The sequence below is a fragment of the Phoca vitulina genome, unplaced genomic scaffold, assembly GCF_004348235.1.
Source record: "Phoca vitulina isolate PV1807 unplaced genomic scaffold, GSC_HSeal_1.0 scaffold40, whole genome shotgun sequence".
Lineage (NCBI taxonomy): Eukaryota > Metazoa > Chordata > Mammalia > Carnivora > Phocidae > Phoca > Phoca vitulina.
In genome coordinates, this window is record NW_022589743.1 from 1,052,240 (window position 1) to 1,071,400 (window position 19,161).

At 38.9% G+C, this 19,161-nt stretch overlaps 1 protein-coding gene across 2 annotated transcripts in view; it reads left to right on the forward strand.

The window, feature by feature from the left end:
- Positions 1-19,161, forward strand: part of IKZF3 (IKAROS family zinc finger 3) — an 86,924-nt gene that overhangs the window by 56,146 nt on the left and 11,617 nt on the right. Inside the window, exons 4-7 of one of the 2 annotated variants that reach the window (XM_032429223.1) lie at positions 705-962; positions 1,902-2,069; positions 3,925-4,041; positions 12,983-13,099. In XM_032429223.1, coding sequence (XP_032285114.1) covers positions 705-962; positions 1,902-2,069; positions 3,925-4,041; positions 12,983-13,099 — 660 coding nt within the window. Of the gene's footprint in view, positions 1-704; positions 963-1,901; positions 2,070-3,924; positions 4,042-12,775; positions 12,867-12,982; positions 13,100-19,161 lie in introns of those variants that run through there. The other variant, XM_032429224.1, reaches the window with a different exon arrangement.

The following is a 19,161-nucleotide window of genomic DNA, read 5'->3' on the forward strand; positions in this document are numbered from 1 at the left end:
CTGTGTCAATGAAAGTGACTCCTTAGAAGATTATGTTAAAGAATTACTTCTCCTTTTATCTTTCTCAACAGTATTTCACGAATACAGCTAGCTTCCTCTATATACAATATTGTCTCATTATCAGTTCCAGGAGAAACAGAGAGATAAGAGTCATTTTAGCAGTGCATATACATGGAAGGGGAAGAGGCAAAGCATGGCTTAAAATCAGAAAAACCATATTAACTATTCAACTCTCACTCTTACTGGCTTAAATTGAATGCATTTGAAGGATTAAAACAGTATTTTCTTCTTGAAACCAAAGAGCTCCACCACCTTGCCTTTTAACTGCAGCCACCAGAAAAGGTACTAAATCTGAGAACCTTTCTTCTCCCCCAGTATTGGAGAAGAGTTGCTCAAAATGTTTTTTTTTTCATGGTCTCTTTGAGCCGTCATGGCTAAATCCGTTCTCTCTCATTTTCTGGGTGGTCTAAAACTGTTATCTGTGTGTGTGTGTGTGTGTGTGTGTGTGTGTGTGTTTTCTCCACTGACGGTAGTTCTGAATTCAAATAATGAGTGCTCATCCTAACGGTGTTTTCTTGTTTTGTAGATGTACAATATTATGTTAGCTTCCTTTGGTATTTGTTAGTTGTAGGTCTCTCTCTTTGAGCTGCTTTGATAACTCCAAATACAATCATTGTTCATTTCTTGCATTTTCTACCCTGCAGATGATTCGATGAATGTGAAAGATGAATACAGTGAAAGGGATGAGAATATTTTAAAGCCAGAGCCCATGGGAAATGCGGAAGAGCCTGAAATTCCATACAGCTATTCAAGAGAATATAATGAATATGAAAACATTAAGTTGGAAAGACATGTCTCGTATGATAGTAACAGGCCAACCAGTGGCAAGATGAACTGCGATGTGTGTGGATTATCCTGCATTAGCTTCAATGTCTTAATGGTTCATAAGCGGAGCCATACTGGTAAATAATTTCCTTTATCCGTTCTTCTGAAAACTGTCCTAATGCAACCATGTGAGAAATGAAATGGTGAAATTTGGGACGACTTTTGATTACTTTCATTGATTTTTGCTGTAATTCTGATGTATCTCTCCCTCTCTGCATTTTCATTTACCCAGTGATTTTTATTCCTGCTTTACTATGCGTTTGGCAAACATTGCAAATGCCATGAATAAAAATACTGTAGTAAGCACGGTGTTCTAGGTCAGCCAAATATTTTTCTTCAGTTAATAAGTAGAAGTTGAATTGTGCGATATACTTCTTTAGCATCGTTCGTCCATTTTTGCATAACTTTTTAAAAAGCAGACCTCCTTATTGGGTTCAAATTTGATAGATGAAAGGATATAGTTTTTATTACCAGTTTAAAAATTTTGTCTTCAGACAATAAACAGCCAGTCTATAGAAATGCATACAAACACAACAGTCCCAATGAGCTCAATAGATTCCATCTGATATCTAATATGAAAACTTTAAAAAAATAAGCATTTCTGGCCCTCCATACCTTATTAGAATTTGAGTCTGTGATTCTTTTTTCTCAGATTGAGATTATATTCAAAAAGAATGCTAAGTAATGTTACAAACTTACATCTGGAAAGCACTCCCAGAGCTATTCTTGTTTTTTGGGGGGGGTGGGGGGTTGTTATTTCTTTTCTTTTTTCTTTTTTTGCTCTGATCCAAGACGATAATTAAAATGGCCTTGCTAGATGAATGCTTTTTCTCTTCTACAGGGAAGATTCCAGAAGTAAGTCGTACACTTGCCTTGAAATATAGTTCCCAGCTGATCCCAATATGATATGAACAGATACTATCTAAAAGATGAGCTTTTGCCATAGGCGTCTAATCTGTGCATATGCTTTGCCACTTGCTGGGTGATCAGAAGTCTCCTTTTTGTCCTTTTTAAAGGTGAACGCCCATTCCAGTGTAATCAGTGTGGGGCATCTTTTACTCAGAAAGGTAACCTCCTCCGCCACATTAAACTGCACACAGGGGAAAAACCTTTTAAGTGTCACCTCTGCAACTATGCATGCCAGAGAAGAGACGCACTCACGGGTCACCTTAGGACACATTCTGGTAAGTGAGAGCAATGAGCCTTCCATATCTACTAAATGTGTGTTCCATGGTGCCCATTGAGGAAACTAGAAAGAGTTAAGTATGGAGGTTTTAATCCGTCATTCCTGTTCTGAAGGGTTACAACAGCAGAGACCTCTAGGGCTAATTACACTTCCATTAAGGCATTAATTGCTCTCCGTCTGGCTCAATGGGGATGATCATCTCCTTACCATCCTTGCTCCCCTAGAGAACAAGACAGTCAGACAGGAAAAGCCTGCTCTATAAAAATGCCTTTTAAATTTTTGTGAAAAAATTATAGTCATCAGTATTTTCTCATGGTAAGCTTTATTAAGAGATTATTTTCCTAAAAAGCACACGGACACATTTTTCATTCAGATGTCTGGACAAGCAAATGACGTACAGTCTGTAAGTTATGTAAAAATGTAAACGGAGTGTAAATCATTGTCACAGGGTTCCCTTTGGCCATTCTGTGCTAAAAATTTTTAAATGGAGATATAATTGACAATAGAACATTGTATTGGTTTTAGGTGCACATGGGCTAAATTTCTTAAACCTGACTTTCTTCTTGATCAGCCTATTTATTTTTAATCTCTAGAAGATGAACAGCAAAAGAATTCATAAAAAAAAACTATGTTCATCTTGATGTTTTTACTCTTTATTTTAACTAAGCAAGATAATAAAACTTTTTTTAACATTTAGAATTTCCCTCCTAGAAAAATAAAACTGAGTTTATTTTCAAATTTGGGACCTCTTGTTCTTGATGTTATCTGACAAACTTTTTAATTGAAGGAAAAAAAAGGTTTGTTTTTATGTCAATCCATGTACTGCTTTGACTAAAACCCAGCCCCAAACCCACAACTGGTCACAATTCAGAGACTAAGGATTAAACAAGTCAGCCCCAGCAAAACCCACCATGAGAGATCATAAGTGGTACAAGAAAGGTTTCTTTTACAGTTCATTGTTCAAAGTAATGAATTAAGGATGAGTTTGGTCCAAAAAATTAGAATAGTTCTCTTTTGTTGCTTTTTTCAAATAATATCCAAACATAGTGGTCACTTTTTAGATAGATTCTAGAGGACCCCAATTTATGCAGAAAACTTAACATTTTTAGCCCTAGCAAACCTGCATTTATTTTAATTTGGGATTCCAGAAGGATCTTTTAGTACTTTAAGTCCCAAAACTCTGTTTTAAACAGAGCAACAGGATTAGAAAATAAAAATCTCAGTTCCTAAAACTCTGACATACTCATAGGGTACATTTTATCAACAAATCAGAAAGGCCAGCCCTGCACACAGAGTTGAAGTTATTATAATTAGCTCAGTTTTTATTGATTTAGCCCAGACTTCACTATAGCCACTTGGAAAGGATAAGCTAAATTTATCCAACTATGTCAGTGCTCTGAAAAGTCCATCAGTTTCTGGCTGAATGTCTAACTCCCAGCATTCTTTACTTACAATGAGATGGATGTCACAAACTAAGGGATCTCTCTCTACTTCATTTTTAAGCCACACTAACCTCCTTGAGGGAAAAAACAGCCCTATATTTTTTCCTAAAGAAACAATATTGAATCTGGAGCCAAAACACTGTGCTCAATGATAATCATTAAATCCAAATCCTTTCATATGTGAAAGGAGGCTATCCTTTTGAAGAAAATGCTAACGTAACAATCAGTCGAAGACTATCACCTTATTTCAGTTTACTAAATTTAAAAATAATATAGCTGCAAAAGTATCCAAATACCCTGGCTTCTCTCAGCAGACTCATTCCTAAAGGACAGTTTGCACAGAGCCCTAAGACACCATTTGTTCTGTAATCCCTGAGGGTCACTGAGTGCCCCCTTGTGCTCTCCTTATAGTTGAGAAACCCTATAAATGTGAGTTTTGTGGAAGGAGTTACAAGCAGAGAAGTTCCCTCGAGGAGCACAAGGAGCGCTGCCGTACATTTCTCCAGAGCACGGACCTGGGTGAGACTGGTGAGTTCACGCAACACTCGTTCTACGTACATGTAGCGAGCATCTACTTTTCTAGGTGGTGGGAGACAGTAGTGTAAAAAAAAAAAAAAATCTGCCCTCGCAGTTTATATTTTAATGGGGAAAGACAGACCATAAGCAAAGTAAATATGTAACATATACAGTATATTAGAAGGTAGTAAGTACTATTAAGCAAAATGAAACAGGTCCTGGGGGCAGAAAGTGAGTCAGGGAGGTGACATTTTAACAGACTTAAAGGGCTGAGGAGAAAGCCCTGCAGAGAACTAGGAAATAGCAAGTGCAAAGGTCCTGGGACTTGAGTTTGAAGAAGTATAAATAGTCCTGTGTGGCTGGAGCAGAGTGGGTAAGGGAACATGAGGCTGGAAAGGAAATGGGAAACCAGATCTTATCAAGCCTTGTTGGCCATTATAAAGGCTGGTTTTTACTCTGAGTGAAATTAAAGATCTTCAAAGGGTTTTGAGCTGAGAGGTGACATGATTGGACTTCTCATTTTAAAAGAATCACTCTACTTGCTGTAGAGAAGAGATTTTATTTGCAGCAAGATTGGGAATTGGATAGTCTAGTTAGAAAGCCATTGCAATAGTTCAAGTGGGAGAAAATTGTGTCTTGGGTAGTGGTAGAGGTGGTGAGAAATGTTCTAATTCTCTATACATTTTATTTATTTTTTTAAAAGATTTTATTTATTTATTTGACAGAGAGACAGCGAGAGAGGGAACACAAGCAGGGGGAGTGGGAGAGGGAGAAGCAGGCTTCCCGCAGAGCAGGGAGCCCGATGCGGGGCTCGATCCCAGGACCCTGGGATCATGACCTGAGCCAAAGGCAGACGCTTAACGACTGAGCCACCCAGTCGCCCCTCTATACATTTTAAAGGTAGAGCCAACAGAATTTCCTAACAGATTGATGTGGGATGTGATGAAGGATGCAGTTACTATTCCCTGAAAGAGCAATTGAGAGTAGAGCAGGTTGAGGGGTGGCTGAGGGCAGAGTCAGTTAAAACTACAAGGATTTTCGGAGTGCCTGGGTGGCTCAGTTGTTTAAGTGTCTGCCTTTGGCTCAGGTCATAATCTCAGGGTCCTGAGATGAAACCCCGCATCTGGCTCTCTGCTCAGCGGGGAGTCTCCTTCTCCCTGACCCTCCCCCTGCTCGTGCTTTCTCTCTCTCTCTCTCTCTCTCTCTCTCTCTCTCGCATAAATAAATAAATATCTTAAAAAAAAAAACTACAAGGATTTTCTTTGCCCAAAGCCCTCAAATCATATACTTGTCTACTCATATGATTTATTGTGATGCTTATCTTTGGCTTCAGGAATTTCATATTTTATTCAGTGTTTTGAATTATTTACCTAGGGGCAATTGGTTGAAACACTAGATGCTTTTCCATATATCAATTGTGGTTTTATTTCTTTCTCATTCTTCAGTTGAAACAGCATGAAACTTCTTTGTGTCACATCTTTGCAGTTGTCCTTTGTCCCATCCAGTTGACCATCATTCTGGTTCTGCAGCTTGGGTTGTCTGATGTTTTTATTTGGTTAATTGAACCAGTTGCATATTCAGAGTATCAAATCCTCAGGGCATTTGGTATTTGCCAGCAGTAGGTGCAGTTGAATGGTTTGAACAGTCTAAAGCAGAAAGATTACAAAAATATGAAAGAAATAATGTGAAACTCAGGAAAAATGGAGTGGAAATCATTAGTAGCTTAGCTGTACCTATTTTGAATGAGAGGAAATTTTGTTTTAGATAAAGCCTATTTTATGGTGTTAGGAGCTGGCCAACTGAATTCCGTTGGTTTGCACTGCTTCTGCTTTTTATCCTGATGGCATCTTTGGTTTTATCAAGGAGTTGGATTTCCTCCTTATTTCTAAAGAGAAATGTTTGCAACAGATAGAGCTCTTACTGTGAGACATTCCCAGGTTATGAAAATCTATTATATTCCAAATAGCATTATTAATATTTAAAGCTAGAAGGTTAAAGAGAGCATCTAATCCTACCACCTCATTTTGGAGGTGAGGAAATTGAAACTCGTAAAAAATTCAGTGACTTGCTTAAAAAGCACTGGAACTTTTGTTGTCTTCATGATTAGCTATATTTCTTTTATTTTCAAAAATTCACTCACTGCGGGGCGCCTGGGTGGCTCAGTCGTTAAGCGTCTGCCTTCGGCACAGGTCATGCTCCCAGGGTCCTGGGATCAAGCCCCGCATCGGGCTCCCTGCTCAGTGGGAAGCCTGCTTCTCTCTCTCCCACTCCCCCTGCTTGTGTTCCCTCTCTCTTTATGTTTCTCTCTGTCAAATAAATAAATAAAATATTTTTTAAAAAAATTCACTCACTGCAATATAATTCACTAACCATAAAATTTACCTTTTAAAGTGTACAATTCAGTTTTTAATATATCCATAAAGTTATACAACCATCACCACTAATTCTATAACATTTTCATCACCCTCAAAAGAAACCTTGTACCCATTAGCAGTCATTCCCCATTCCCCCTCTCTTCAGCCCCTGGGCAGCCACTGATCTGCACTCTGTCTCTGTGGATTTGCCTATTCTGAACATTTCACATAAATAGAATCATACAATATGTGGCCTTTTATGTTTGGCTTCTTTCACTTAGCATATTTTCAGGGTTCATCCACGTTGTAGCATGTATGAGCACTTCATTCCTTTTTATGGCCAAATAATATTCCATTATATGGATTTACTACATTTAAAACAAATCTGTTCATCAGTTAATAGACATTTGGGTTTTTTCCACTTTGGGAAAATATGGCTTGGTTAGCTATTTTTTGAGGTTATATATTATCTGGTTAGTGAAAGAAATATAGTAGCACACATACTAGTAAACACACACATGCATATATGTGGGTCTTGATTCTCTTGGAAGTAGGGGAAAAATAATACACTATCCTCTATGAGTAGTATTTATTTTAAAGTAAGGTTACCACCTTATTTCCCATCCCCATAACCTTTTTTTAGGAATTTCAAATTAGGAAAATAGCAAAGAAATATTTTAGCTATCTTCAGTGGTTTAAGGTGATTCAGGAAATGCTGAAATACAGAGGTTGAGTTAATTTGCATTTCATAGGGTGGTTTGATGGATGTGTGCAACATATTTTAAGTCTCAGCAAAAAAATAAAGGGTTAACTAAGTCAGCAAGTTTTGATTTTTTTTGTTGTTGTTGTTTAAAACAAATATTTTGTAATGGTGGTTTCATGTTATAAAATGTATAAAGTCACAGTTGAATCAAGTATAAAAAACTGCATGTCAGTCAATATATTACTCTTTTGTATTTCAAATAGTTCCCACGATTTTTCCTGAAATCCAAAATGTAAAGAATGTGGTTTTTTTAGTTTGTTATTTTTTTAGAACCTCTACACCCAACGTGAGGCTCCAACCCATGACCCCGAGACCAAGAGTCACGGGCTCTTCTGAGTGAGCCAGCCAGGTGCCCCCAAAATGTAAAGAATGTTTAATTCACACAAGTCAATCCTTTAATTACTGCCACTGCTCCCTATATGGTTTTCATTTCTGTTTCCTTCTTATAATTAGGAGTCCCAGTCTGGATATCATGTTCCATTCTGAACCTAACCAACATAGTATCACCAGTGGTACATCTTATCCCTTCATCCCTAGCTTTTAAAGAGATGACACTCCATTGCTACTGTGGATGTGGCACTTTATTCATCAAGTGCTTATTGTAAATTGAAGTGCAGCCTAGTATAAGACCCAAGCTTTGAGTAAGCAGGTCTTTATGGAAGCAAAACAGAAAAAAAGGCCTTGGACTGAACACCAGTCTACAAAATAACACCATGTTGGGTAACAGGACTTCTGGCCTTACTAATCATTTTTATTTTATTCAGATAGCATTTGTTGGATTCTCTATGTGCCAGAGCTGTGACAGAGCTGTTCATAAAAATGAGTGAAAGTTTAGCCCCTACCCTTGGAGAACTCACAATCCAACAAGGCAATGGGCACTTGATCCGTCAATAAACTACAGAGGTCTAATAGAGGCACATGGGATATTGCTACATCATCAAGATACTCCAGTTCTGCTGTCTTAATGGAGTATATATATGAAAAGAAGAATAAATAGAGAAGAGCACAGATTTTCTTTTCTCATTAGCTTGATCCTTATTCCAGAAAGGGACTAACATCTGGCATAGAAATTCATTTAGCCTCATTTCACACAAATTATGAGTCCTTGGAGTGGGACGTTTTTTTGTATGACAATGAGTTCTAGCAATAACAAGATTTTTAAAGTAATTGAATAATTGTATTTATTTATGAATCTTTGAGTCACAACCTTTTTTCTTCACGCTCATTGTTTCACCTGAGCCAATACAAGCATGAGGATTTTCGAATAAACTTACATTTTTTGCCAAGTAGCAGACCAACGAAAAAGTTATTAAAAGTTGGTTTTCCCAACTGATTTTTCTTTTTTAAAAAGTGATACCATCTTACAGGTAGTATTTATTCTACTTGCTCAAAAAGGCAACAGTTTTATGTAACTTTTTTGTTAGAACCTGCCTCAGTCTTTGATAGCAGTCTTTTGTTAGACAATTCTCATTACACAATAACACCCCTTTGTTCCACTGTCCATTAGCTACGGACTGACCACACCAGAGAAGAGACAGGAAGCAATGCCTCCTGTTGAGCTCCATTTAACACTTCAAGATCAAATGAAAGATTCTGAACAAACACAAAAACACAACCAATTACATGGTTAAATCTGCAGTCACTTTGAGATAGGAATTGCATCATGGAAATAGTTAACTGAAAACCAGACAATTAAGACTTGTGTGGAGATGAAAGATAGAAACCTGTTCTGTAATTATGACTTCATATTAGTTTTATTATTTATATCTTCAACGTGTCTTTAAAATCATTTTGCTAATGAAAATTGGTACGCCCACTATGTAGTAGGCAAGTGACGTGAAGGGGAATTGATCCAGAATTACAGCCCTCCTCCTAGGCTCACTTACGAACCAAGTGTGTAAATTGCTCTTTGCCACTATCCCGTATTCCCCACACCCACCCCTTGCAACATTAAAACTGCCAAACACCACCCAGGAACGGATTTCCTATTTCATCATTTAAACCCATTATCTTGTCCCTTTACTATCTTGCCAAACTGGTTTCCCTTCACTTACATTTTTGAGACATGATGTGGCAAGATAACAAGTCTAGACTATATAAATAGACAGTTGGGTCTTCAAGTTGAAGCAGAGGACCAAAAGGCAGTGGTCCTCTTTGTTTGCTCTTCAGAGTACCGCCTAAACTTGTAATCCCAAGAGACCCTCTAACTCCAGAGCATTTCCTTGTGTTTTAAAGCGTGCCCATGTAATGGTATTACACAGCAAGCTGTCCAACCACTGCAAGGCAGAAGACCAGCAGTTTGGGGAAAAAAGAGTACAGCACATTCTGTTGAAGCGGGAGCCTTTGCCTAGCTTGCCAATTAGAAAACGGTTAACTTGGATAAATAAATAAATAAATAAATAAATAAATAAATAAATAAATAAATAAGATCTACTGTTGGAGTGCCTGGGTGGCTCAGTTGGTTAAGTGTTTGCCTTTGGCTCAGGTCATGATCCCGGGGTCCTGGGATGGAACCCCATCTGGGGTTCCCTGCTCGATGGGGAGCCTGATTCTTCCTCTCCCACCCCCCTTGCTTGTGCTCTCTCTGTCTCTCTGTCAAATAAATAAATAAATAAGAAAAAAAAAAAAAAAAGAAAACGGTTAACTTGGTAAAGGTGAACTTAATCTCTACAGTGTGTTTATATGTCCAATGACAGATGGGATCTTGGAGTTGATATTTTGAGTGAACAAGCCAGGGACAGGGGTGGGGGTGGGGGGAAGCCCTCTCAATTTGCCTCGGAGGATTTTGTTGGCTCTAACCAGAGTTGTGGAGATGGGAAAGTCTCCACCTATGCCCCCAATTATCTGTCCATCCAAACACTTCAGAATGTTATCTTTTTAAATGTCAGGCATTTGGCCACTGTTTTACAGAGTAAGATTTATCTAGAAATGACTGTCAAGACGAGCTTGGTGAGTAACCAGGGATAAAAGGTGATGTTATCTCGGAAAGTTGCCATTTAGTGACATGCCCTCGTTACGTTATTTAGGTCATGTATCCCCGCTCTAGCATCCTCCTGAATATAGAGGATATTGAGTAGGTGTCCTCAAGTGGTAATTGATAGTGACTTGGTAAAATGTAGACAGTGACTGCGGAGAGCTGAACAGGAAAAGTAGGCTGGTGACATAATGCTTGGGGTGAGTCCTGGGGCTGAAGGGACAGATCTCTGAGGGATGATTGGCCCATTAGAGGAGTGACTGAAGACACCAGTATGAATAGTGGTAAAATGGGGATGGACTTAAAAATTCCCACAGGACTGTTTTTCATTCTCATTTCCCTGTAAATCTTTCTGATAATAATACAGGGTTGAGGGGGAGGGATGGGGGGTGGGCGGAGGTTACCTGGATTTAATCCTCTCAAAGTTGCTCAAACCAGAATGACTGTTCCCAGTCAAAGCACCACTTAACTGCCTCTCAGATGATTCTAAGAAAAAGCCTCCTTGTAACAGCCTCAGGAACTGATTTCAAATCCCAGGCCTTTGTCTTTCATCTCTCTGCTCTTGGGGCTCTGGGTAGTGCCACATCTGGTGGTGGTTTGTGTGAAAGGAAATAATATATATAATAGTTTCCTGTTTGGTCATTTAAACCTATCCCTGTGCTGGACAGAATTTGACCCACTTCACTCAATAACAAAGTGTCCTGTCGCTAAAGTGCCCATTATTTGCAACAGCCGGTCAGCCAAAGTGATAGTGCTTTACCACCAGCCCCAAAGCTGCCCAGGCCCCCTATTCTGACCTTTATTGTTTTCATTTACACAAATAGTATTGTTAATAACTGAAACTGGAGGCTGGGACTTATTTCTTTGGAGCATATAATTACGTTTGACAAGAAACTCCCAAGTCTAGTAAATATGGTCATCGTCCTCTTAATCCTTTTTGGAGCCAGATTTCATTTTATTCCTGAATTTTAAAAACCTTGAGCTTTATAATTTACTGTACAATGACTGGCAACACAAACAAAAACATGCTAATAATAAAATGAAACATATTTAATATTTTGAATTCTCTTTTTGTAATTTGGCTCTAGTTTTCTTGCGCTGACAGTTTTCTTACTTGAGTTTTGCCCTGGAGGTTTTTCTCTTGTTTACTTGCAGAGGTGGCCAGTTTTTTTTTCTCTCTGGGCATGTCAATTTGTGGTACTGAATGTCTGAGAGGACCATGGAATTTGTGACATTATTTCTATATATTAGAATCTCTTCACACAGCAAACTTCAACTACAGAATAAGCACTGACCTTCCCTAAATCTGTGCATATATTTGGGGGGGGGGGAATCTGTTCTGCAACCATCATTTGCTTTTTACTCTAGTCTCTTAAGCTAATTTCAATTCTTCTTCCTTAGAGATGTTAGAAATGTATGGATACATCATTTTAGTTTGGACTTGCTGAAATGTTTATGATAAAACAGAGAGAAATGTTTGTAGTAACACAATATGAATGCGTAGGACAGGAGTGAGCAAACTGTGACCCTTGGGCCAAATGTAGCCAGCAGACTGTGTAAAGAGGTTTTTACATTTTTAAAGGGTAGTGGGTTGGGGGAAAAACCAAAGAATATGGAACAGAAGACTATATGTGTCCCACAAAGTTTAAGATATTTACTATCTGGCCCTTAACAGAAAAGTTTGCTGATCTGTAGCTTGGGCTAGCATCATGTGCTCAAGTTTAAAGCCTTATATTTAGATAAGCAGCTGGTATCTCTTTGAACTTCAGGCTTGGGACTCTTATTGACTACTGCCTGCTGTACCAGGGTAAATTATACTCTATTTATTCTAGTGTACTATTTAGTTGACTAGATGTTAGTACTATTTATATATTCTAATGATTTCCAATTCTGGCTGCATTTTAAAATCATCTGGAGAGCTTTAAAAATACTGTTGCCTAGATGCCTACACCAGAGATCCTGATTTCAGGATCTGAAGGAGAACCTGGGCATAGGTGTTTCTTACATTCTCTGCAGAGAGATTGATTCTAATGTTCAGGCAGGTCTGAGAACCACAGGCCTAAACCACTTAAAGGTCTATTTGTGGATTAACAACTAGACCATATTGTTAGGCAGTTTTTATTCACATTGTTCATTAGAAATATAATAAAGATGCATTATACAAATTGCTCTTTAATTTCAAGACAGAAGTGTTGCTCAGGGAAATTTTAGCTGAGACAATTTTGAAATGTGAGGAGCATATGAAACAGATAATGCAGAGCCCAGAGAAATAGAATTTAAAAGATAGGAACTGAAAGGAACATGCTGGAAAAAAAGAAAAGAAAAGAAAAAAACCACTCAGAATTTCAATACACAAATCACTGAGTAGATTTCTTGCTGTCTGGGTAAGTGTATCTATTTTCAAAAGTGCTATTAACATAAACAGAGCAGTAAATCTGGGGCACCATACTTTTTTTTTTTTAAGTTGTTAAGAAGAATTGTATCAGTCTGCAGGTGTCACACGCAGTTACTCAGAATCAGAAAGAAGGCTGATCGGGGGTTAGAAGATCTCCATCTATCTATCTTTTTGCAACCAACCACGTCCAGGCTGTTTATTTAATACTTCCTCTTGCTAATGAAGATACTGGTTGGGGATGGGTCGGGCTTTCCCATCTCAGCAAAAGACTGCGAGATTTGAACGTGCCCTGCTGCTGGCTTCGCTGCCCACAGCAGGTACCCCAAGCAAGAATCTGAGCAGTAATAACAGGTAACAACAGAGTGTGCATCAGGCCTCTAACACTTTCCCTTCCAGTTTATTTCCTTTTTCTCCATCATTTACCACTGTGTTCTTTTCCCTCTTCTTTTTACATTTTTCCAAACCAGCAAGTGCGGAGGCAAGACACATCAAAGCAGAGATGGGAAGTGAAAGAGCTCTCGTTCTGGACAGATTAGCAAGCAATGTGGCAAAACGAAAAAGCTCAATGCCTCAGAAATTCATTGGTAAGATTACGACCCTTTTTCCTGCTGTTGTTAGTAGATAGTTTAAATGAGATAACATAGGATGCTTATATATTACACAGGCCCTTAATTTCTGTTAAAATAAGGTAATTGGTTTTCCATTGTACACTTTTATTCTTTGTGCTTCATTTTGATAACTAAGGCAAATAGAATAAAATATTTTAAGTGAATAATCCTAACTCCTGAAGATGGGAGTATTTGATATCCAATTTCCTAAATGGAGTTGGTGTTAAAAATGCTGTTCCTTCCTCTTTATTCTGAATGACATATGTTGCATGAGAGAGTTTATGCAATTGACACCAGTAAGATGTTTGAGATAGCATTTTTGTAACCTTTTGTAATTATATTTTACAAGTCGGTTCCGTAATCATGCCCCAACTTTTTTCGTGCTCTAAAACTTATTGCCATACTTTCTTGAATTTAATTGAGGATTGGCTTTGAGAGAAAGTTGGGAAAACATAGATTTACATAACAAAGCTGGATTCAATCATTTGTCTTACTGGAGTTAATTTTTATGCTACTGGTTTTCACGTTGTCAAACAATGCAACAGAATGAGATGGCTAAGAAAGAATTCTATTCTTTAAAGTGTTGGGGCTGCTGAACGACAGAGATGTTTTGTCCAACTCTCCCAGATGTTTACATAAATGTGACCATGATATTTAAAATAGATTTGTATTTGTGAAGGGGGCAGCTGAATTGAATGTATTAGTTTTGCTATAAATTGAAATTTGGTGATATTGAACAAAAATAGTTATCACATGAAAATAGACCTCCCTCAACACCAGTAGAATATTAGAAACCTATCAATCTGTTTTTCCAAAGCTCCTTGGTGCTATTGATGTCTTATTACAGTCCGTTTGTGCTTGATTCTTTTCAATAGCTTTTACAGATATTAAGTACCTGCGTGGTTTTTAAATCTGGTTAAATTTTATTCTGGTCTAGATAATTTTTATACAGGCAGATATTTTATGTGAATTATAGAGACATATTGAAAGAACTCATATATTTCAAAATTACCTAGGTTGGTTTTTATGCTTATTTAAGTGCTTATGACTTATTTATTTTATTTTGTTTAGCTGGAAAATTTTTGTATCCTTTTAATCACTTTAAGAATTGTGTCAGATTGGGGCGCCTGTGTGGCTCAGTTGCTAAGCGTCTGCCTTCAGCTAAGGTCATGATCCCAGGGTCCTGGGATAGAGCCCCACATGGGGCTCCCTGCTTAGCTGGGAGTCTGTTTCGCCCTCTCCCCACTCCCCTTGTTTGTGTTCCCTCTCTCGCTGTGTCTCTCTCTGTCAAATAAATAAAATCTTAAAAAAAAAAAAAAAGAATTGTGTCAGACTAAATAAAGTTGGTGCATTTCAGTTTAGAGAGACACACCCCTCCCACCCCCCACCCATTACCATCTTCCCTCTCTTTCCTGAGAAATGTCAGGGGGCATGTAGTGACCTCCATGTGGGGCTTAGGAGCAATGGATCAAGTGGATCAATTGTGATTCCAAGACATGATCTTAAGACATTGCTCATATATCAGTTGATTTTCACTTCTGTGAAGAAGTTCTGACTGTAGTCAGAACAAAGGAAAGTAGAGGTTTTTATTCTATGAGTGTAATTTACTTTGTAATTTGATTTGGGGGAAGTTATGACTCTAGAAATGGCTGTACTTGATGTGGAGAGGGACATGGGGAGAAATAGGCAAGAAAAAAAATGTAAAGTGACTCAATTTCAATCCAATTATGGTAAAGGCGCTTTGGTCTAAGAGAAATAACATATGAGAGAAGATGCTTGGTCCTTGTAGCTGTCCTACACCTATAGTTGTTTTTTTATTTTTTTAAAATTTATGCATTTATTTGACAGAGAGAGAGGGAGAGGGAGATGTGGGGCTCCATCCCAGGACCCTGAGATCATGACCTGAGCCAAAGGCAGATGCTTAACTGACTGAGCCACCCAGGTGCCGCTGTCCTAACCTATAGCTGAGCTAAAACCCTACTTAATATAATAAAAATTGCTTTGGTATTTTCATGGGTTTAAAAAAACACATTTCCTATGTCCAAGTCCATGCCATTCTGCTTGTTGCATCAGGGATCTGTTCCATTTGTTACCCTTGTAACCAAAGGATTTTTACTCCTTCATTTCCGGACTCAGGAGAGATGCTTATAGGTGCTGATTTCTCTTATCTTCTGAACCATCATGTTCTCTCTATTTGGAATCAGGAAACCCAGTAGAGTTAGCTCTTGATTTAAGCTGAGGTAGCAACTTCAGGGCTTCAGGGCCCTGAATAACTGGGGGAAATTTTGTTTGGTAAATTGTGGTATAGCGCAGTAGGAAGAACACTGGATTTGAAGCCGAATGACCCAGGTTCCGATTCTAGCTCAGTCATTTCTTAACCGTGTGTGTTTAGACAAATCACATAACCTTTCTGGGCCTCTGTTTACTCATCTGTGAAATGAGGAGACTGAATTGGTGATGAGGTGATCGGGAAGGTCCCTCCCAGCTCTATCATTCTACAAGTCTGCAAGATGAATTAGCAAAGGCTGCAATTATGAATACCATTTTGTGTTTGTAAGCCCATATGTGTAGATTCAGGTAACTGTTTTCTCAAGGTTATACAGACAAGGTGTTTATGTTATGAACCATGTCATATATTTTAGTTGTTTTTTTTTTTAAGAAGGTGTGGTTAAATATGAGAATCTATAAAACAGCTGCATTAAGCCCAACATTCATCTATTTTACTGAAGGCATTACTACTTGTTCATTTGCTCTTTCACCCATCCATTCATTCCCATCAGGAAATGGGGACAGCACTCCTGTCATATCCATGATGTTCTTGTTCCTGAACCCTGTTCTAATCTTCTAGCATTAGCTTATATCCTGAACCCTCCTTTAAGAGACCATTTTCAAATAAAGGAAACCCCTTGAGTCATTTAATGGAATCAACCTTTCTGATAGAAAACAGTAATATTGGGGAGAGAAAAGGAACATTTTGACACTGCAGTGTATGGGATGAAGTGCTGCAAAACATACGGGGCTAATGTTTTCCCTCCTCTTCTCTTCTGTCTCCTATATTTCCTCTCCACGGTGCTGTTTTCTGAAAAGATTCAGCTGCCAGGGAAATGGCAAAGGGTAAAGTGTGAAGGAAGAGTGAGTCACTCCCTTTAATCCTTGCTGACAAGTTGCACAGCACTCAGACCAACCTTGGCTTCCCTGACCTCTTGAACTATGAGGGTAAAGGTGAAATTATACCATCAGGTCAGCCTGTTACTTTCCCAGCAGGCTAAAGAGAATTACCAGTAGGTATCGTTTTTCACACATTAGAAATGAACTGAGGAAGAGGGACAGATTGGGTTAAGTCTAAGTGCATTTAGAAACGCAAAAACTTGCCTCTATTGAAGAGTAAGAGTAAAATTAAAATGCTTCCGTAGAAGAAAAATAAAATCATTTCTTTCCTAATTCTCCAAGAAATTTTGTTTCATTCTCTGTATTTAAGACATAAATTGACATGCAGTCATTAGAAATCAGCGTCTTTACATCATCAAAATAATTCTTCGTTTCTCTTTTCGAAGGACACAATGGCTCACTTTTATTTTTTATTTATTTTTTAAAATTTTGTTTGTTTATTTGACAGAGAGAGAGACAGCGAGAGAGGGAACACAAGCAGGGGAGTGGGAGAGGGAGAAGCAGGCTTCCCGCTGAGCAGGGAGCCCTGGGATCACGAACTGAGCTGAAGGCAGACGCCTAATGACTGAGCCACCCAGGCGCCCCAGGATAGCTCACCTTTAGCACCTAACCCTTTTAAGAGTTCTCCTTTCTCTGCATCTTATTCTCCTGTTATAAACTTGTTTGACTAGACTTCTAACTAGGCCATCTTCAAATACTTGGCTCAAAATAGAGGCCAGATTTCTATCCTGGAGGGAGGAGGAAAATGACTACATTTCTGCATATTTCTTTTTGATTTTCATTCCTTCTCCAAAAACAGATGTGTTATTCTGACCGAAGTGGTTACCATAGCATCTCCTTATTATTTTTAATTTTATGTATTATTTTATTAAAGGAAGTTTTCATGTTGAAAACAGCATGAAAAAAGATCTCACTCACCCGCGGTAAACATGTTAGTGAGGTTTTGACACTTCAACAAACACCATCGATTCTCCCTGTGAAGTAACTAATGAGAAATCGTCTGCTTTGGTTAACAGAGCGACAGGAAGCAGTTTGAATACCCGTTTCTAACAGCAAAAAGTATCTTCTCCCACCCCTTCCCAAGGAGCTGAAATCTATAATCCTATAAGTATTACAGAATCATAGCATTTTAAGAGCTTGAAGGGGTATCAGGAACACCCAGCAAAGTTCTTTCCCCAGGGAAGGAGGGAGGATTGGAGAGATGGAGAGATGCAGCTAGTGGGTGACAGAGCAGAGCCAGGACCGAGGCCTATAATGTGCTGCAGTCCAGGGCCTTCCTACCCTGGGAGGTCACCCAAAGCATAGTGTGTCATGTGTGCTATACTGGGGCTCTGGACATGGAGGAGTATAGTCAGTGAAAGCTGGTGGAAGAAAAAGCCCCTGAAGAAGGACAGTCATTCCCCACCCAGGGTGTGTTTTCTTGAGAAAAGAAGTCTTCCCCTGGTGACTCTGTCAGGACTGATGACATCCAAATAACAAGTCTTCTGCAGCAACAAAAAATGGTCCCCAGCTCAGTTTTCCTCACCCCCCACCCCACGGCTCTCTCTATGTTTGCTCCCCTTCTTGCCTATTCTGTGGCTCCCTTCTACTTTCCTCTTCCTGGAAGAAATGTTAGTCACTTTAGTCTCATTTAGCTTGAGATCAGAGCCATTACCTCACAGATATTCCATCTACTCTCCTTGCCTGGCCCCCCACTCCTTTTTTTGGGCATGTGTTTGCAGGAAGAGTAAGTGATAATAGACATGGGATATGGTATGAAGGTAGCCAGCAAGTACATTTCAGTGACTTGAAGAAACTTAAAAAGAAAACCTGAATATTTCCCATCACCCCCTCATGATGCCTGTAATAGTGGAAATGTGTTATATTTCTAAAGTTCAAATCATTCCCATCCCCTTCAAAAAAACCTTTCAGTGGCTTCCCATTGGAATAAAATCTGAACTATCCAGGTGTTCTGAGTCTTGCACAGTCTGTCTCCAAGTTACCTTTTCTAATTTTATCATTTCAGCCAACTAATCTTTTAATTCAGCCACAGTGAACTACTCCCACTTCTATGTGTACTTTCCCTCTCGTATATAATGGTTCTGTCCATGCTGTCTGGAATGCCCTCGCTCACATCTGCCCTTAAAAGTACACGTGGTTGGGATGCCTGTTAGGCATCCAAGTCTTGGTTTCAGCTTGGGTGGTGATCTTGGGTCGTGGGATCCAGCCCTGCATGGGGCTCCATGCTCAGTGAGGAGTCTGCTTGGGACTCTCTCTCCTTCTCCCTCTGCGCCTCCTCCCTGCTCTTTTTCTCTCTCTCTAAAACAAATGAATAAATCTTTATTTTTTTATTTTTTAAAAGATTTTATTTATTTTAAGAGAGAGAGCAGGGGGAGGGGCAGAGGGAGAGGGAGGAGCAGGCTCCCTGCTCTAAGCAGGGAGCCCGACATGGGACTCGATCCCAGGACCCTGAGATCATGACCTGAGCCAAAAGCAGACCCTTAACCAACTGAGTCACCCAGGCGCCCCAATAAATAAATCTTTTTTAAAAAAATGTATGCATGGTCTACATTCTCATAGTCTCCTGAGTTCTCTCTCTGCTCTGTTCTCCTCCTGTACTCAAGGTGAGTTTAATAGACAGTTTTTTGTGATATACAGAACTGTCTCCACCACCATCACTGCCACCACCTCAGATTACAAGGAGACTTTAAAAAATAAGTTAGTATTTGTCCCACATTACGTGGCATATTTGAGAAGCTGTCCGTATTTTTCTCTCTTCACTTTCTTGACTACTCCGTACTTTGTTCCACCACATGGTATTAGGGGTAACAATTTGTAATGAAATTACAAATGCAGTGTAATGCAGTGTAATGCTGTGTAGTGTAAATGCT